The 21579-nt window shown below is 44.5% G+C and overlaps 1 protein-coding gene across 1 annotated transcript in view; it reads left to right on the top strand.

The window, feature by feature from the left end:
* LOC144692241 (dihydropyrimidine dehydrogenase [NADP(+)]-like) overlaps window positions 1-21579 on the top strand; it is an 812799-nt gene that overhangs the window by 371334 nt on the left and 419886 nt on the right. The window contains exons 9-10 of the mRNA XM_078560835.1: window positions 19119-19226; window positions 20114-20283. Of these exons, the coding sequence (XP_078416961.1) occupies window positions 19119-19226; window positions 20114-20283 (278 nt within the window). The remainder of the gene's footprint in view (window positions 1-19118; window positions 19227-20113; window positions 20284-21579) is intronic.

Below are 21579 nucleotides of genomic sequence, written 5' to 3'. Positions count from 1 at the left end.
TAGACTATTTTCTAAATGGGGAGAGAATTCAGAAGTCTGGAGTGCAAAGGGACTTGGGAGTCCTAGTCCAGGATTCTCTTAAGGTTAACTTGCAGGTTGAGTCGGTAGTTAGGAAGGCAAATGCAATGTTGGTATTTATTTTGAGAGGACTAGAATATAAAAGCAGGGATGTGCTGCTGAGGCTTTATAAGGCTCTGGTCAAACCACATTTAGAATATTGTGAGCAATTTTGGGCCCCGTATCTCAGGAAGGATGTGCTGGCCCTGGAGAGAGTCCAGAGGAGGTTCACGAGAATGAACCCAGGAATGAAAGGCTTAACACATGAGGAACGTTTGAGGACTTTGGATCTATACTCGATGGAGTTTAGAAGGATGAGGGGGGAATCTGATTGAAACTTAGAATACTGAAAGGCCTGGATAGAGTGGACGTGGGGAAGAGTTTCCATTAGTAGGAGAGACTAGGACCCGAGGGCACAGCCTCAGAGTAAAGAGAAGACCTTTTAGAACAGAGATGAGGAGAAACTTCTTTAGCCAGAGAGTGGTGAATCTATAGAATTCATTGCCACAGAAGGCTGTGGAGGCCAGGTCATTGAGTGTATTTAAGACCGAGATAGATAGGTTCTTGATTGGTAAGGGGATCAAAGGTTACGGGGATAAGGCGGGAGAATGGGGTTGAGAAACTTATCAGCCATGATTGAATGGCAAAGCAGACTCGATGGGCCAAATGGCCTAATTTCTGCTCCTATGTCTTATGGTCTTATGGTCTAATAGGGAAATGGTGTTGGGGAAATTGATGGGATTGAAGACCGATAAATCCCCAGGGCCTGATAATCTACATCCCAGAGTACTTAAGGAAGTAGCCCTAGAAATAGTGGATGCATTGGTGGTCATTGTCTGACATTCTATAGACTCTGGAATAGTTCCTATAGATTGGAGAGTAGCTAATGTAACCCCACTATTTAAAAAGAGAGGTAGAGAGAAAACAGAGAATTATAGACCAGTCAGCCTGACGTTGGTAGTGGGGAAAATTCTAGAATCCATTATAAAAGATTTAATAGCTGAGCACTTGGAAAACAGTGGCAGAATCGGACAGAGTCAGCATGGATTTACAAAAGAGAAATCATGCTTGACAAATCTACTGGAATTTTTCGAGGATGTAACTAGTAGAGTTGATGAGGGGGAGCCAATGGAAATGGTTTATTTGGACTTTCAGAAGGCTTTCGACAAAGTCCCACATAAGAGATTAGCGTGTAAAATTAAAGCGCATGGGATTGGGGGTAGTGTATTGAGATGGATAGAAAACTGGTTGGCAGGCAGGAAACAAAGAGTAGGAATAAACAGATCTTTTTCCAAATGGCAGGCAGTGACTAGTGGGGTACCGCAGGGATCGGTGCTGGGACCCCAGCTATTTACAATATATATTAATGATTTAGATGAGGGAACTAAATGTAATGTCTCCAAATTTGCAGATGACACAAAGCTGGGTGGTAGGGTGAGCTGTGAGGAGGATGCAGGGATGATTCAGTGTGATTTGGACAAGCTGATTGAGTGGGCAAATGCATGGCAGATGCAGTATAATGTGGATAAATGTGAGGTTATCCACTTTGGTAGCAAAAACAGGAAGGCAGATTATTATCTGAATGGCTATAAACTGAGAGAGGGCAATGAGACCTGGGTGTCCTTGTACACCAGTCGCTGAAGGTAAGCATGCAGGTGCAGCAGGCAGTAAAGAAGGCAAATGGTATAGCGAGAGGATTCGAGTACAGGAGCAGGGATGTCTTGCTGCAATTATACAGAGCTTTGGTGAGACCACACCTGGAATATTGTGTGCAGTTTTGGTCTCCTTATCTGAGGAAGGATGTTCTTGCTATAGAGAGAGTGCGGGGAAGATTTACCTGACTGATTCCTGGGATGGCGGGACTGACATATGAGGAGAGATTGAGTCGGTTAGGATTATATTCGCTGGAGTTCAGAAGAATGAGGGGGGATCTCATAGAAACCTATAAAATTCTAACAGGACTAGACAGGGTAGATGCAGGAAGGATTTTCCCAATGGTGGGGGAGTCCAGAACCAGGGGTCACAGTCTGAGGATATGGGGTAGACCATTTAGGACTGAGATGAGGAGAAATTTCTTAAGCCAGAGAGTGGTGAGTCTGTGGAATTCGCTACTACAGAAAATAGTTGAGGCCAAAACATTGTGTATGTTTTCAAGAAGGAGTTAGAGAAAGCTCTTGGGGCCAGAGGGATTAAAGGATATGGGGAGAAAGCGGGAGCAGGCTATTGAGTTGGATGATCAGCCATAATCATGATGAATGGTGGAGCAGGCTCGAAGGGCCGAATGGCCTACTCCTGCTCCTATTTTCTATGTTTCTATGTATTTCCCACTCTCGGTCTGCTGAGCCTGCCGGCAGCATGTTATGGCTGTGGGACCGGCTTCTTTTGGTGCATTGGCTGCTGGCCGACTCTTGCATCAGGGGAACAAGCAATCTGTGCACCCCCGCCCCTTCCTCCACCACCACCGTAAAATCCAGCCCAGAGAAAAGCACATACCCAGGCACAAATTAGGTTATGGCAGGATTTGCAGATCAGCGCTGTAGGTATTGGGAATGGGATCAGGTCACAGTTATGGTTGAGTGGCTCACATATTGCTATCTCTAATACTTATAGATTAATGATTACACTAATTCAATGATTTATTAACCTGTGACAATACGAATTTGGCTTCATTGAAATATGGGCTGAATCTTCGGCTCAGCGAGCGGGGGCAGGGCCCACTCGCCAAGGTGTAAAATGACGAGGGGTGATGTCAGGCGTGTGTCCTGACGTCACTGCGCGTCATTTAGATTTTCAGTTCGGTTGGCACACAGCCAACTCGGCTGAGCACCCGCCGAACTGTCAAAGGCTTATTAAGGACATTAATGAACTAATTAAGCGTATTGAGAAAGCTGCCCGTCCAACCTTAAGGTTGGCGGCCAGGCGATGAGCCCAGGCGGCCTTCGCATTTTTCAAGGAATCTCATCCACGGGCAGGATGAGGTTTCATGAAGGATTTATAAATTAAATAAATGTTTTCGTTAAAGTTCATTGACATGTCCCAGCTCATGTGACACTGTCACATGAGGGGACATGTCTTAAATTTTTTTTTCTTTATTAAAATTTTTGGAACTTAAGCTAATCTCCCTGAGGCAGCTCTGTGCTTCAGGGAGATTTCTGCACTCTTTTGTGCGCAGGCCCCCGACTCAGGGAACGTCCCCCCCCCGCCGCCCGCCCGCACACACAGGGAACGCTCAGTGCTTCTGGGTGCGTGTCACACGGGGTGGGCCTTAATTGGCCCGCCCACGTAAAATGGCGGCACGGACCCGATCGGGGGTGCCGATCAGGCCTTCGCCCGCCCCCGCATAACCCCTCCCAACGGGGGGAAATTTCTACCCCTAAAGTTGAAAACTAAGTGCAGAGCAAGAAAGCTACTTAATTACACATCCAATTAATAAGTTATGGATGATTGTACTCGGGGTGTGTCATCCATGGCTCACTTGCTCTCTCATCTCTGAGCCAGAAGGGTGTGGGTTCAAGACCTACTCAAGTGGCTTAGGAGAGGATTTTGACCTTTGTCCAGGGTTCTGACATCAAGGTCAAGTGATGGTTATAACCCCACACTCTGTTAGAAAACAATCAACTGGCAGTGATTTTTCCCGGAATTGCCCGATTTAGTGGTCAGAGGGGCGGGCTCGCAATCCAATAAAGAGCAGTGGGTGAGTTCTCGAAACAGCACTGAAGTAACAGTAGCCTGCAGTCAAGAAAGAGACGGCTCTTCTACTTTAGGGTGCCCTCGAAACGTTTAAATTGAAAAATGTCTTCGGTAGCCAGGCCGCCATTGTGAAGGGATCCGGGGTGCAATATCAGACCCTCTGTCAGTACTTTACCTGTTGCACACAACCCAAGGGATGTGCTGCTTAATACAATCCACCAGTCATTGGGATGTACGGCCTAGATACCTGGCATCATACCAACACTGAAATTCATTGCCCTAATGGCTGCCCAAAGACTTTTTGCAGGATTTTGAACAGCATCCTACAGTTCCAAGAGATCATTCCAGCACGGCACCTTCTGCAGAGTATCTGTGGCATCTGTAAACAGGACAAACACTAGCGCGGCTCCTCAGATAATCAGATTGAAAAATCCTCATGGAGTAGTACAGAGTCTAAACCAGGAAGTATGAATTAAAATAATTAATTAATTCTAATGTCATGTCCAGAAAGCAAACTTAATGGGGAGAAAGAAAATTGGGATTAAGAGACCAAGAAAAAAAGACAAAAAAAGTAAATAAAAAATTGAAATTCTTCATTAATCATTAAATTCTGAAGGAATGAGACTCTATACTTGTAAAATATTTAAAAAAAAAATACCAGAGAGATTGTTTGGCAATATTTAAAACTTATCACCATGTTTAAAATTCTCTTACACATGCATTACCAGCCCTAACTTTTTCCACCATACTTAGTAGGTATGTACTGCAATTTCATGTCCTTAAATGCCAAGTTCATTGCTGAGGCACCTGTGTAGTGTAGCTTGTGGAGGAGCAGAGCTACACGGACAGCAACTTCTGGATTTTTGTGTTTAACCAGGCACGTGAGGACTCCAGAAGTTGTTTCCCCATGTATTTCATCAAAATAGTGAGTGCTGTTAGTCTCACTGTTATTCATAATGCAAAACCCGAGCTAATGCAGGCCTTACTGAGAAACATTCCATTTACTGATTATGATTTTCCTTTCAAACCTGAGTAGGGAAATTAAGTTAAATTTAGAATTTTTTCAGGTGTAATCAAGGTGAGCATGCATTCTCCAGGTTTCCGTGGATTCTACCGTAAATCGCGGCATACAAGCCAACCCAGCATATAAGACAACGCCTTTTTTCCAGCCTCAAAAATCGTGTTTTTGCATGTACTCTGTGTATAAGTTGGCATTCCCCCCCTCCCCTTTTCAGCCATGACATGCCATACTCGCATTAGTAGTCAGCCTCAATTTGTCACTTCCTCCAAATGCATGTTTTACTTACCAGTACCTTATAACTGGGCCCAAGGGATCAAGCAGGTGATACAGGCTGTTCTGCAAAGATGCATGGGAGTTCAAGATTTACCCACTCTTTATGTCAGATGCCAATGACATCGCAAAATGTCGACCACTCACACTCTCGCTGGCGCTTCACTTTGATACTCGCCGTATAAGTCGTCTGCCATTTTTGGAGGCCATTTTCGAGGCTTCAAATGTGGACATACAGGCCCACATTTATGGTAAATTTTGTAAACATTTTGCAATTCAAGCTTTAGGTCTTTTTTCAGAATTAATAATATCACTAGTTATGTGGCTCATAAAATAACTTTCTCTCCACAGATGTTTCTTTTTATCAGTATAAGACTGAAAATACCACATAACCATACCACATGAGAAATGTTGGACAATAAGAACAATGTTAAACTTGCTTAAACAGCACTATTTATTAAGCTATGGTAACATTAAAGCCCTTTTAATGACGCATTGTATGTGTGTAACATTAGCTGATCTCGTAGTGAGCCTTAAGGATGTTTCATTGAGCATTTTAGAATGGCAATAAGCCAAAATATATTTAGACTAAGTCCAAATGACACTTCAGTAATGAGGTAATGATTGATGACTGCTGTTTTGGTATAAAATCTATCTTGATGTAGCGAGAAATGCATAGCCAGCTGTTCTGCTAAGTTTTATCAAATTGTATTCTGGAATCTGATTAGTTGTATACAGGCTGTCTTTATTTCTGTTTCCAGACATAACTATAATTTATAAATATATGCATGTTAAAAATTTTCAGTTTATTCCGGGAAGCTATTAAAGAAAAAATGTTTACTTCACTGGGAGAATTTATGGATGTCTTTGGAAAACAGAAATGCATATGTTCTACAAAATGAGTAGTCGGCAAAATGAAACAAAAGACAGTGCCTTAATTAAAACTCTCATCCAACGAAGGTGCTTCCCAGCAAGCCAAACAGCTAATCTCTTTCTCTTTCTTTTTATACTTGGACAGAAACTATTTGAATTGATTATTTTGTAAAGTGAAATTAATTAAAGAACACCAAATTTCATCTTACATTTCAATCACACAGACATATAGCAAAAAAAAAAATCACGTTGTGAGTTGCCAAATGAAGCTTAATTTTATAACTTGGACTATCAATAAAGGCAGTCTAAAATGCATTGAGGATAAGGAGAAGAAATAATAGTTTAAATGTATTCTTTCCTTGAATTACTGAATGAATTCATCTTTCCATTCGCACTGCAGACATAGAAATCTATAACGTCCTTTAGAAGTGAGCCTAGGACTGACGGTCTGTGTTGTTTCATTCCTGGTCAGGAAATTAAAATTGATCATACCAGACACAGGGGAGTACATTGTAGTATCAGAGCTCAATCTGGTTAACGAGGATAGGGCATGGCTTGTGTTCTACTCAACTGTGCACTTACAGGTTACAAATATTATTGATTGTGAAGGTTAGAGTTTTCTGGGAGGTGGTGTCATGAACTACACTGTTGCACGATTTTAGAGGGGCATAGTCAGGGACAGGCTGACTACAAGCCAGATGGAGCAAGTTATCCTTACACCTGGGAAGAGGGATTTATGCTTATGTGAGTAGGGCAAACCCATCACGTAGAAATAATGAATGGAGTTGTGATAGGTTGCTTTATCACAGGTCAACTAACTGCTGCAGAGGAAATACTTTTAATTACCACCCTTGCTGAAAGGACTGTTGTTAAAAAAAAAAATGCATTAATGGGTTTTAGCCTGAGCTATGCATTACAGACCAATGCCTGAAACTCATTAACAATTTAATTTAGTATTATGTAGACTTTTAGTGCAGTAAGACAATAAAATTGTATGGTCAATTTAGTATCAGTGAGCAGAAGGTTGTTGAGGCATCGGGGGGGGTCTCACCTGCTGGCTGCAGAGCTGACAAGAGACCCGCACTGCCTCTTTTCGGGAAGGCCTGCCAAACCATCTGCCAATCAGGCAGTGGCGAGGCCAGTGGCAGGCCTTCCCCTGGAATCAAGGGGAAGTCTCACCTACCGAGAGGTGCTGGCCAATCAGAGGCCAGCAGCTCTTGTGCTCAGTAGCGCCACAGGGGAGGGTGTGGCTGCTGCTGGAAGGGCAGGCACTTGAGTCCCAGGATCATGGAGCAAGCCAGGTGACAGGTAAGTAATGTGGCGGGCGGGAAGGCTTCGCAGAGTGGAGGTTGCAGGGAGAGGGTACAGAAGGGTCGGCAGAAAGGGCAGGGCCCGGCTCTCAGTAGGCCCCCCCTTTCCAATGTCGAGTTCCTCAATCAGGCACTGAGTGCCTTTAATCAAGAGAGGCCCCTCAGAGGTGACAAGCTGGCTGCACAGTTTTAGCTGTCGTGCATGCTGCATGGCGACAGGTCTGCCTGCAGCTGGTTTAATACCAGCGGCAGTGGGACGAGGCCCTCAAACGGTCATTACTTGGCCACTTAAGGGCCTCAACTGGCAGCTGGGCAGAAAGGTTGACCATGGGCCTTCCTGCCCAGAATTAATTTGGGCGGAGGTGAGAAGGTAGTTGGATTCCGGTACGTGACTATCTCCCTAAGTACATACCCTTCCCACCTTCAAGCTCGCCACGAGAGAGAGCAGAAGGTTCTGCCCAGATTGTGTGCTCAAAGCAATATTGATCATATATTGTGGAAATTACATGAACTGTAATTATACAAAACATACTTTAAACAGTTATGTATTTGAGAGTTGCAACAGTAACAATGGAACTTGTGATGAAAACAAGTTGTATTTTCCCTTAAGATATTCTGACTTTTACAATCGAATTTGGAGATATTTTTGCTCTTCACTTGAAAGGACTGGAGAGATGATGGGGCTAAATTGAATAATCTCGGAAAACAGGCACCTGGATTGTTACAAGTGATTAACTCGTGTCTGATGATTGCAAAACAGACAGCAACTTCATGCTGCCTTTTCCCTTGAATGGACTCCATCCAGCCAGCACCAACAGCACTGTTGATTGGCCAGACAACATCAGCAGGAGGCAATATTATGAGTGGCTTAAAGTGGTTTAAAGCTTGCCTGCACCTCTTAAAGGAGGCATGCATTTAGCTAGAGCAGGTGCTGGAAGTTGTGGTTGAAGAGAATCTGACCTGGGAAAGTGTGAGGAATGGCACAACAGAGGACACAGCCGGTTCCAAGGTTTTCAGATGCTGCACTGAAAGTCAGTGAAGGAGGCGGAAAGGAGGATATGGGTCAGAGGAAGCCTTCTGGACGTGGTCAAAAGGCAATTGGAGCAGATAGCCATGGGGATCAATGCCAGGAGTCAAGCCCCAAGAGCATGAATGCAGTGCTGCAAGAACTTCAATGACCTGTTATACTGGAAGATCAGCGAATACATTGTCAAATGCCATATCCAACCAACTGCACCAGTATCCTCAGCCACTTCTTAAAACACCACACCCCTTCGCTCAGCTACCAACATTCTCTACTAATCAGGATGCATATCTGATATTCAAACGCTTTACCGCACCCTCACATTCTTAGCATTATCGCAAGCCTCATTCTCACATCTCACTCCTTTCACACACTGCCGGCTATTCAACCTTGACAGACACACCAGCCAAACAGATTGCACAACACTCAGTGACACACTCCCTTGCATGACAAGGTGGTGCACAATCAAAGACAGCAGGAGCTAACCAGAGGGGAGAGGCAGGCAGTCCTGCATGTCCTAACCCTGATGGGGGAGATGATACTGGCCATTATTGGGATGGACATTGCTGAGGCCGTGGCCAACAATGGAGGAGAAACATTGTTATTACCTAATCCCCCTCCTCAGATCCCGCTTCTCCCTCATCCCGCATCCTATTCTGATTTACAAGCTGCAGATGGTGGGAGCATGTACCTCTTAAATTTCCTCCATCCCTGCAACACAGTTTTATCCTTGTGCCTTTTTCCCCAGACAGGCCAGGCAGTGGAGGAACACAGTGCCATTGCTGGATTTTGCACTTGCAGTCACTAGCTCAGATACTGACACTACAGGTACATTGAAGGTAGGTTAGGGGAAAATTTGCATGCGGTGAGATACCGGGAACAAGTGGGCTTCAGCCAGGTCAAGGGAACAAGGATAACATAGGTACCAGCTCACTGGAGCGGGAGGTCGCACACAGGCTCTGCTGTAGAGGACTCAAATTAGGACTTAGATGGGGCAGTCTACAGGAGAACACTGTGTGAAAGCACAACAAACTGATTGCCTCATTGAGAAACTGGGCAGAAAACCTGTGGTCAGTGTCAAAGAGCAGTGGTCAATGGTCAACCCAGCATCAACTTAGCACAGGGCTTTGCTTGGAGCCTATCCTTTCCAGCATGGAAGTGGTGGACAACTGAATCTGTACACTGTTAAATCAAAACATGACGCAGCCTTTGATGGCCAATGACGCAGCTTCCATTGTAGCACAACAACAGCCACCCAGTATCTGAATACTGCAGTGGAAGCTCAGATTCCTATCGTGGAAGGTTAACTTGCTGCCACGGAAGCTCAGACTGTCACCATCATGGCTGTGGGTTATAGTGTGCAAAGGGGCTGTCAGAGTGTCACAGTAGTCCAGCAATCTGACCTTCAACAGATTGCTATTGTGCTGCCCTGCAGAGTAGCAGTGGCTCCATGGAGCACAAGCCTGCTCAGAAAGACAACATTTATCTTACATCTACTGCCGACAAGTGCCCTTGCTGTTGCCTGTCAGCTGGTCAGCTGAGACTGCTGCTGCCCCATGCTGAGATGGTCAACTCTATAGCCGGGCCCTCGAGGCCCAGAGCCGTTTGAGATCGTCCTCCAAGGATATCTGGAGTCTTCTCCACCGAAAGCTGGCAGCCTTCCGACTAACCGTGCTGCATCCACTGGCATAACATTGCATAGGAATACTAGAACAGCTTGCAGAAGACAGGCACTGAGGGAGCCTACAAGAATGTAGTTGACTATTGTATGCAATATGGCAGGATTTTATTTATAAATTGGGTTTTTATTGTTGTATTGTGGACAAGCTGTGGTGGTCAGTAACAGAGTAAAAGTGTGAGTCTGTTAGTGAATGGGAAATTGGAGTTACTGTTATCACACTTGGATGAGTTTTTCACAGATGGCTGAGCCAGAGAAGACTGTCTAGGTTACCTGCTCCCTACTCTCCCTGCTACAACATAGCTGATGGCAGAGGCTGATCCTCATGATGGTGAGGTTGTGCAACATGCAGCAGACAACAGCAAATTTTGAATGGGGAATTGGAATTGTGGTTTCTGGTGTTGCACTCAGTTGAGTCCTTTACAGGGAGTTTGGGCAGAAAGGCTCCTCCCCTCGTCTTCCTCCTTCCTCTTTTATACCTGTTCCTCAGTTGCTCACTATGTAGCTGGTGAGAAGGGCTGTCCACTTATGATGACGAGGTTGTGCAGCATGCAGCAAACTGCCATGAATCTCACGCACGTCTCCTCCAGAGCGGTCTAGGCAGCGGAAGTGATTTTTCAGCATGCCAATTGTCTACTCTATCACATTTCCTGGGGTAGCATGGTTTTCATTGTATGCATGCAGCCCACAGGTGCTTTGGTTGCACACCAGAGTCGTCAGTGGATAGCATTTATCAGCAAGTGGCCACCCTCGCGATTCTCATGGTGGCTCAAATGCAGATGGCAAATGCTGCAGAATGAAGGCAGCATGACAGCTGCCAGGATACCAGGCAGTGACTTGCATATTCCCTGCCTGTGGTCAGGCAGAAGCTGGATGCTGAGCAAGTTGCATCCCTTTCAGTTCCAAAAGAGGGCAGAGTTGAAATGCAGTGCCTGCAGATCAACGTGCATGCAGGCAATGACACCCTGCTCCAGGGAATTCTGCAATCCTAGCAAAGCCAAGTGCTTTCTCTGCTTGTTTATCTCTGGCAGTTGTTAGCTTTCTTTGAATAGAGTCATTCAATGACCTCCTTTATGCAACAGTGGACGGCAACTGGACGATGTTACAGATACCAGCAGCTCCAGCCTGGAAGGAGCCAGGTGCATATAAGTTCATCACCATAGTCACTGTCACGGCTACTGACAATGTTGTCCCTACCCTGCTCTGAGGTTGCAGTTGTAGCTGCAATGGGTGACATTCCAGTGCCATATCCTTATATATGGCGGGTGATAGAAATAAGATTGAAGTAATCCAATGATGTGTTGCATGATTCTGCACGAATCAGTATGGGAAATACGCCAGTGTCACATCCTTGATCAAAGATTTGGAATGGGAATCACTGCAGCAAAGGAGGGAGAAAATAGACTGACCACGCTCCATAAAACACGGAATGAACTGGTGGGAATTGACAGAAACAAGTACCCAGTGTCCTCTGGCAATGACAGTACACACGGTAGGAATCCACACAAATGAAAATACCATTTGTTTTCAAGACAGAGTGTATCAGCAATCTTCCCTCTCAAGGACAATCCCACAATGGAACAAGCTGCCAGAGGAAATAGTCACAGCCTCGTCACTTGAAATCTTCAAGATCCATCGTTAGATTATTTCCATTTAAATGCTTTCAGTATCAGGACTACCATCTCAGCAAGTCATGCCTGGTTTAGTTAATGCTGCCCATATAAATGGTGGTGGGATATGGATATTAACCTGTGATGTCGACACAACTAAAGCAGAAGCAGTGAGAGGTCCCTTCCTGAAGCACCGATGTGTCACACATTATTCCTTGTGGCGGTAAAGGTAGTAGATTATCCTCTGAGCCACGTTGTATTCCAAGGGAAAGGTCTACTTGTGCACTCATGTCTGGGAACTTTATGCAGAAGTCTTGAAGTCAACAGAAAGTCCTTCAGCACCTACCACATCACTCCCTATAGACTTTTGCAACTTCAAACAACTATAGAAAACAGCAGACATGTAGAATTGAAGCAAAAGCCAGAAGAAATCAACCAGCAACTAACCTGTAATTAGTTGATGATCCATTTAAAAAGCATTTGGACGTGGGGGTTTCCTTTCTGCTGCTGAACATGGACAGCTGTGCATGGATAAGAGAGACCATTGGTGGCAGCATTGAGCTCTAAAATGGCACTGTGCTGGAATTAAATCAGCATGAGGAGTGAAAGCTGGAGGGCCTAACAGCTCCTAAAATAACTGAGGCAAAGTCTCAGAGAACCGAGGCAAGCCTCCTAACCAACCTACCTCGCCACTCGACTACTTACGTGGTCACCTACGATCTGCTTCTGGGGTTGGTGGGTCTGACTCTATCCCGCCCCTGCCCCCGCCTCCCCAGAGTGAACATTAGGTCTAATAGGACCCTTTAAACCAAGGCGGGTCTGCCAAGCCAAGAAATTTCCTGGTTGCATTCCTTTTGGCCCGAGGGTCTTGAAAATATTTCTGTTCCCTCGTCCTTTTCTGCCCTGGCTACATTTCCCTTAGAGCGATTTCAATATTCTTGTCCTCATTTTCAACTTCTCACCAAGGCACCACCTCATCATAGATCTGAAATTCTTACTGTGTGGCCCAGGACCTCTGATCTCTAGATAGTCGTACCCTGGAGATAGCCCCTGAGATGCGCTGGGGATCCCTCGGAAGTCCAGACGCATTGGCTACCCGGGAATTGCCTGGGAAGTTTGGACTAACCTCCTGCCTCTCCCGGCTACCCTCCCTGACCACTCGACTACCCCCCAACACATCATAGCCCATCACCCACTTAACTGCCATCCACCCCCCCCACCTGCCTCCCTACTCTTTTGCCCACTTACCTTAGACACTTACCTTCTTTCCAAAGCTTCTCAAATTGGTTTTGGACCTTTAAAGTTACCAGATAGAAAGGGGGTGTGACTTGGCTTCCTCCAACAATCCAGCCCTTTGAGGAAGGGCTCCAAGAGCAGGAACACTCTGCATTTCTGAAGAGGCCCACCCAGTCCGGAAGTCCGGATGAGAAATGCAGAGCAAGGTAGGTAAATAGGAACGGCGTGGCAATCCAATGATGATTGCCGCTCCTGGGAAAATTCAGCCCTATGTCTTCCTCTTCCCCTCCATTACCAGCTTCAGGCGAAGGGGTTCCAGTTTACAGCTCTTGTGCTCTAAGTTTCTTCCTAAACTTCTTGCTACCTCCCTTGTTTTCCCCACTTCTAATTCACTGTGTCTTGTACCTCCATCTTGGTGTATTTCATTATGTAAACGACAGTGTAGAAATGCATGATATCTTTGGTGGTTTTGTTAGGTGGAAAGTGCACTGCAACTGTCACTGGCTTGTGATAGAGCTGTGTAAGAGCATGTGTTGATTTTCTTTCACTTGTTTTTGTTCTGTACCTAGTCTAGCTTTGTCTTCTGGCATGATTACCAGTGGACACAAGGTAAAGTGTGCTTAGCTAATGTAAGAGGACTGATCAATCATCTCCATATAGTGTACAAAGTAAACTATTCTATGTAAAGCACGCGTTGAGACTTGTTCAGTCAATTACTGTAGGTGTAATAGTGGATCGTGTTTCCATTTTCCCATGTAGTTTTGGAAGCCTACTCTGTAGAGCTGGCTATATTTAATTCCTGATGGTGTTATGTATCCATTTCTTTAGTGTTGCAGTAGGCATGTTTTGTTGTTGCCTTGAGGTTTCCTACTTCTCTCCAAGTAGTTATCAAGATTTGATTTTCAGATTTAGTATGAAATAATCACTACATTTGTCTCATCTGTAATGCTAAATCTGAAGTACAATGTTGAAGTACAAATCTTAACCCTAACAATTTCATCAAAGTGGAGCTATGGTGCATCAAATATAGTGGTTGCGATTTATTTTTTATGTCAAGAGGTTATAGTGATGCAAACAGAATCAGTGAAGCTTGCAGTTGCCTCTAATTGTCCAAAATTTAAAACCTTCTGAAAGTGGCAGTCAAAGTATGGAACAGCAATTATGAAATGTCACTTGACAGGAAGGCATATGAGATTGGGATATTAAAAATATATCTGGAGCACTTTATCCTGCTGTGTCAAATTTTGACTATATTTAGAAAAAAAACAGAAAGCACAGAGGGTTTATTAATTATCCAACTTCTATTTTTGCTAGAAGGTTTGATGCACTGCATGAAAAAATACTCATATTTACATAAATGATGAAATAATTGAAATACCCCACAATAGTTCACACAATTAATAAGCAATCACAGCAGCCATTTTGCAGCAGGATAATACTACAAACAGCAATGAGGTGAACAACCGGTTGATCTGGGCTATTTTGATGGTATTCATCGAGGGAGGAATGTTGCTGAAGACATTGGAAGAATTTTCTGCTCCTCTTTCACTAGAGCCACTGGATTGGCGACACCTATCTGAACGAGACAATTAAAAGACAAGCAGGGGAAAAAAGAAAATTATCATTGCAGCCTGCTGCACAAACCACTGGCAGCTTAGTGCCTGGAACAGAGAACGGGTACTCTGAGATTGGACAGAGTAGTGAGGAGAAGCTCCAGCAGAGGCGTCCTCCTGGTCAGGGAGAGGCCAGAGGAGCACAGCCATCAGGGTCACTGTTGCCCTGAACCTTTATGCATTTGGGTCGTCCCAGGGATCAGCCGCAAATCTGGCTGGCATCTTGCAGATGGCAGCTCATTACGTCATCAGGCAGGTCACGGATGCCCTATTCCAGAGGGTGAGGGAACTGCACCTATTTTGAGACTGTCAGGCCAGCACAGACATAGAGGGCCTTGGAATTTGCTGCAGCCTATGGATTCCCTCGGGGCCAGGGGTCATCGATTATACCCATTTAGCCATCAAGGCACCGACAGACCAGCCAGCCAGATTCCTGAATAGAAAAGGCCCCAGTCGCTGAATGTCCAGCTAGTCTGTGACCTCAGGCAGTGCATCTTGCAGGTGTGCCCAGTTCCCAGGCAACTGGCATGATTCCTTCATCCTGTGCGAGTCCCAGGTGCTGGACCTTTTCAGGCCAACATCCAGACTCTGAGTGACTGCTGGAAGATAAGGGTTATCCTCTGAAGAGGTGGATCCTGACACCCGTCCAGTAACCAGACGCAGAACTGTAGAGGCGCTAAGACAAGAGTCACCTACTTACGTGAACCTGCATTGAGCAAAACATCAGCATGTTGAAGATGCGCTTCTGCTGCCTTGACCATGGCTGTGTTGGTGGTGCCCTCCAGTACGAGCCAGCCAGGGTGTCCCATATGTCTGCTGCATGCTGGACAAAGAGGCCTGGAGCTGGATGGGGAGGAGGGACTTGAATACCACTCTTCTTTGGAGGAGGTCATGGAGGAGGAACCGGAGGTCGGAAGTTGAAGGAGGAACTGCAGAGGATCCCAGTGCTCATACATTGGAGGGAAGCTAACAATGCCGCCCCAGGTCTCACAGTGATTGGCAGGCTGGCATGGTCATAAGGGCCATGCTGATTCAGAAATGCTTCAACTGTGGACTCCCAGGCCTATGGTAGATGACTGTAAAACTCAAATTCCATCAGAGAGATAAATGATCCAGCTAGCACACACGTCTGGATAATCCCAATGCCACCTAGACATGAAGCATGGGGTCTCCACCACTACCATAGCCCCACATCACAGAACAATGCCATGGCTCCCTCCCTCTAACCTCCTGCCTTTCTCTCTTCCATCCCCCCATCATCATTCTCTTTAATCCCCACCACAAGTCAATAATACACAGAAGACTGATAAATCTCATCAAACAATTTTATTGCAATAGTACAAGTCAATGGGAAAAGAAAGAGAGATAACCTCAGTTAACTAATAACGTGCCACCTTGCACTCACACCCACTGCTACGAGACGCTCCCCCTGTGGTTGAGGAAGAGGTGGAGACAGCCTCCTTCATTGCATACGTTTGCAAGCTCCGTGGCTTCTATCCTCATCATGGACGTGCCCATGGGGGCTACTCCACAGGCTGTTGTAACTGCCTGCTGCGGAGGCAGCCTCTGTCACAGAGCTTTGCAGCATGAATGGGTCAGAGGGGCTGAGGAGTCAAAGGATGATGCCGGTGCCCCCGAGGGGTCACCCGCTCATCAGCCTCTTCGACTACCTCAGCACTTTCATGATGCTCTGCCTCTACCTCAGCACTTTCCTGATGCTCTGCCTCTACCTCAGCACTTTTCTGATGCTCTGCCTCTACCTCAGCACTTTCCTGATGCTCTGCCATGCTAGATGAGGCCACTGGCTGGGACAAAGCTGGCATCCACTCAATGCATCTCTGTGCCACTCGCGACACTAAGTGGTCCATGCTGCAGAGACTCTCACTCTTTCTATACATATTAGCATGCTGCACCTACAATGCATGGGCTCCTCCATTGTCGGCCCTTAGGTCTGCAAGACCTCAGGGATCTCATCTGCCTATAATGCTCCTAATTTAACCTCCTTGTGCGTGATACCAACGCCTAGCATCTTCGCCCAGCTGAGCATGGTTAGCCTCCGTCCTCCGAAGGGATGGCCCACAGCTGACTCTGCCTCATGCTCCTCCTCCTCCTCACTCATGATGTGCTACTTATCCTGCGCTCCCTATTTTATGTTAGGGGTGAGCTTCTCTCCACTGGTGGATGATGGAAAGGTATGATGTGACAGTGCTGACTCTGTAGAGTCTTGCACATGGAGGAGGCTGGCGACCTCTGTGCTGTTGCACTTTGTGGGTCACCAGCTGCAGGCTCTGTAGGAGTCACAAGAAGATGAGAACTTGTTGATGAGAACTTGAACAACTCAGCAGGTGCATCAGCACCACCAAGCCCAGAGGTAAGAGCGTTTGACGAGCTACAACGCGTAATGGTCAGGAGCCTCCTCCATGTCCTTCACATGAGGATTGAGTATCAAATAGACCCTGCTCATCTCAGCTTCCAGCTTCACCATTGACTGTGGCCTGCTGTGATAACAGCAAAGCAAGGTTCAGCCCTGCATCCTCCATGTCCGTGAGCTAGTGCAGGTCTGACACTGCGTCTCCTGTTCACCTGTTCACACCATCTCACAGCTATTGTGAGCTCTCTTCTCCTGCAAGATGAGGAGAGAATGATGCGCGAGTAGGCTGCTCTCCCTCAACTCTCACAGCATGACATTGACTTGAGCTGTTGCACTCCTCAATGATGCCCACTTCCCATTTTAGTCCCAGATGTAGTGGGGGGGGGGTGCTGACATCTCAGTGATAGAACTGGGTGTTCACTTTGACAATGTTAGGGAGCATTACAGGCATGCAGTCTGCTGAGCTTGTGTGCTGCTGTGTACAGAAGAATAAGAGACCTGTTACCTGGTTGTCGCTTGGCATTCACCTCCCCAGGCCTTATGACATCATTGTCGAACTTGCAGCGCTGGAGCCCATATCCTCTTAGTCACTCTGCGAATGCTCACCTCCCCTGCCACCTTCAGCCATGCCTTATGCCTTTTTCTTCTGCTGTGGAGGAGGGAGGGTGGGGAATGGTATTTGGCTGGAGGACAGGTACAGAATAACCCTCCTCTAAGCCACAGGCTTGGTGAGCCTCCCACCCTGGGAGGCATCTGTAACTCTTGGGGCTGTTGGTGCCTGTCTGCCCCTTCCAGCACCGGCCCGATCCCAATCGACTTCCTGTGCAGACGTTTCCACAGCAAGCGGCAGGCCCAGTCGTGGCTTTTCAAAAGGGCGCTCCTGTTCTACATGCGCCCCCCTCCAGGTTGCTTTTGGTGCCATCATTTGGGCGCCGAACCCATCCCCGGGCCAATTAGTTCATCTGTATTTGAAAATTGCGTTGCGTCCATGAGGCTTGAGCAAGGCGGGGTTGGAACTCAAAACTGCTCCGCAAGCGGGTTCCTGACCCAGAACTGAAAACCAGCCCAAGGTGCCGTCCCTCAAGCTTTTGTTGAGCTTGGGGAGAGGACAGAAATGTCAATGTAAGAGCAAGGTGGAGAATTAAAATGTCAAGGAACTGGAATCTCAGGGTCACACTTGCAAAGTGCATTTCTGTTTGCTGTAGTCGTTTGACTGTGAATACCATTCATGATACAGCTCTCATGAGTTATCAGGTTTTTCTTTAATTGTAAACAATGCCCATAAGTACAAAGTTCCTTTGTCATTTAATAAAATAAGCATTCCACCGCAATCTGTCTTTGTTCATCACAGTGATTGGAAGTCCACATTAGTCAAACAAATCTGATTACCAGTAAGATACTCATTAGACACATGTCATGTATGGTCAGAAGTAAAATGCTTCCTGTAAATGCATGAACTTGGTGGTTTAAATCATGCTTCATACATTGCAAATGAGAGTGTATGCAATGATGTGACTTGGTGTAACTCTGGAATGAAATCCTGATCTGACTCTGTGAAGGTCTAATACCAAGTAACATGAGACCCATACAAAGAATGTATTGCTGTTTGGGATTGGCTCCTTATGGAGTATACCTCCTGTGAGGTGTGAAGCTGGGCTGTAACAGTGTTAAGTCAAGCTATTGGACTTTTGAAGGCATTTTAAAAACTTATTGCAGTCTTTTTATCATTAAACATTTAACAGCCAAGGAGTAGAACTCCGTGCTTGTGCCGTGGGCATGTATGCTTTGAGTACTCCAGAAAGATAGCAACCTCCAAGATATCAAGGTACCTTGCCAGCCTAGATAAATAATCCATAAATTAATTCTTGCAAATTTTCTACAAATTTGTTCCCAAAGTGCATGTGCCAGTTTTAAATAATTTTGCACTGAGATGTAAAAAAATACATTTAACTATAGGAAGAATTCTGTAAAATAATCTCTTTAGAAAGCTCATGTAGGGATCTGATGTCAGATTCTAGATCAGTTTCCCATATCTAATAAATGGCATTTTAACATTTATTATGCAATATGTAATTGCAGGAAAAAACTGCGGTTCAACATATACATGCAGTGAATGCGTTCTTTTGTCATGATTTTTAACGTGATATGTCTTCACAAATTTGGAAATATGAAGGTCTTTTTTAGATAAAGTGCCTCTTTTTATTATGGGAAATAGTCCATGTGAATGCTGTGTCATTGGCATTTTCAACATCTGCAGGCAAGAAGGATTGTGAAATCATCCTGTTCATTCTAAAAATGCAAAGGGCTATACAGATCTCATTCTTGGTGCATTATCATTTAATGGAGCAATCTGCGGTTTCAACAGGTTTACCAGAGCCAAAGAGAGATCACATCTTTGAAGGCTTAACAGTGGAACATGGTTTCTACACATCCAAGGATTTCCTGCCTCTTGTTGCAAAAGCCAGCAAACCAGGTACAACTTTCTGTTTAATTTCATTTAAATATTGCATAATTTGCTTTTGCTGCAGAGAGGTCTGCTCACTAGTAATTGTGTTGAAATAATTGATTGAAAATGAAATAAGTTGGCTTTAAGTGAAATAAGAGCACTGTTTCTTAGATAAAAAAACATAACAATAGTTTATGATGTATTAAAAGTCTCCTGTTTTGTAATTCTGTAATCAGCGAGTTCGTATTTTCTTTATACAGTATACAAATGTTTTTTTTCTTTCATTGTTTTATAATGCAAATGTCCATAACATAAACTTGTATATTGACAATTGTTGTAACCTGTAAAGTTTTGTAATCTATGATTTGTCAAACTTGTTTACACCTTCCAACAAATCCATTTATATGTATGGAAATATATCCTGCTTAATCTTAATGATGTATAGTCTTAAGAAAAAAAAATTCCAAAAACTCAGTTTAATAGTGTAACGACATCGTCCTCGAAACATTAAGGCTAACTAAATGCATGATCGCATAGTAAAAAGACATTATGATCACAGACTAATAGTATTTTTCTGATTTATTTAGATTTTGAGAGTTTTGATTGCTTCAGTGTAATGTATGTGATATCTGGTGCTGAAATCTGAACCATTCAATGTAGCCTGCAGTCATCCATTGAAGATAAAATAATAGGCCTCTGTGCTGAGGGTGCTGGGTGTGAAATTATGTATATGAATACATTTTAAAAAGGAATAAAAATGCCCTGCAATGAAACAGAATAATTTGATCGTAATATGCCTCATCGCTACCCTCTGTTGTGCAATTTTACATTGCTATAAATACCTCCCTGTGCCTTTGTGATGCCTGGTGTAAATAGCATATTTCTAAGAAAATGATGTTTTTTTTTTCTCCCAGGGATGTGTGCCTGTCAGTCTAGCCTGCCCTCACTACATGGCACGGTCCTCATACTTGGTGCTGGAGACACTGCCTTTGATTGCGCTACATCTGCATTACGCTGTGGAGCTCGCCGTGTGTTTGTGGTTTTTAGAAAAGGATTTACCAATATCAGGGCTGTCCCAGAGGAGGTAAAATTCAACAAGCTTTAACACTCAGGATTTAATACAATTGGGCTTGCCAGATGGAGCATAGATTGCAAGGTTTCAATCTATTAAGTTGTGTGTCCTGTCACTCAATATCTCAAGCTCAGCATTAGACAATTTACTTGTTTGTATAACAGCTGTATTCCAGATTTAATATTCCTCATTCCTTTTCCAACATTTATTAGGCTTTACAATAAGTCTTCATAAGATAGAAAGTAGGTAAATGCTGCTAGCTAAGTAATACATTGTCTTAATGAATTAACATGACCATTTATATTTAATTATCTGTCAATGTCATGAAACTCATAGTAGTGAACAATTGCAGCATACTTGAATTTAACTTTGAAGGGAGAAATATCTAAATTAGAGCAAAAGTTTAAATATATGATCACAAGAAGTTCAAGAAGCATATTTTAAAGAAGCATGATTGAAGTAGAATTTAGATTTAACAGTTTCTATTACAAGCGGTGCCATCTAAATTAATTGTTCTGTATGACCCATCCTCCCTACATCTAGCGACAGCAAAACTCTTCTGCTGTTTTGGCAAACATTCACAATAATTTCAGTGAGAGCTCACCAGATCAGCACAAATCCTTCTGGGACCTGGATTCACTGGATTCTGTCTTGACTTGGCAATTTCTGCAGTTGCCTTGAAAACCATCCCTCACAAGATCCTGCTATGTTACAAGGCTTTGTGATGCAGTGGGGTCTTCCCATGACTCCGGCCTGGGATATGCTGCCTCCTGGATCATCAGGTGGCACTGTTCCCAAGCCACCAGAAAGAATTTCTTAATATCCACTCACTAACGCTTCACAGTTACAAACACTGATTGTGTGTTCATCTTAAGCCTTTCTTGCGCCCTTGCATTGGCCTAATAGTTCATTTATTTATGACCTACTAATGTTCTTTTTGTCCCTTGAACTCCTTTCAATGAAAGTAGGATCAAAACTGGATATGGTTCTTCAAGCATAGTCTGATTAATTTTTTATTAAGTATATGTATTATCTCCATGGATGCTTTTAGTGCTCTCTCTCTTCCCCCCATGAATTATATGAAATGAAACAATAGTGCTGAATCAATACACTGCTAGGCATTCAGACCATTAGAAACATTGAAGTGGAGGTAAATCAATAGTATTAGCAACGCTGCCCTGCTGCCATGATGCAGCCTGTCTTCCTTGACAGCCACTGCCAATCCAATTCATTACATCTTCAATATTTGGTCAACTGGCACTGGGACCAAAAGAAGAGAAATACTTTTGGATCATAAATCACTTCTTC

This window comes from Cetorhinus maximus, chromosome 17 (assembly GCF_964194155.1).
Source record: "Cetorhinus maximus chromosome 17, sCetMax3.hap1.1, whole genome shotgun sequence".
Taxonomy (NCBI): Eukaryota; Metazoa; Chordata; class Chondrichthyes; order Lamniformes; family Cetorhinidae; genus Cetorhinus; species Cetorhinus maximus.
The sequence above is the reverse complement of the archived record's forward strand: the minus strand, read 5'-3'. Positions and strand labels throughout refer to the sequence as shown.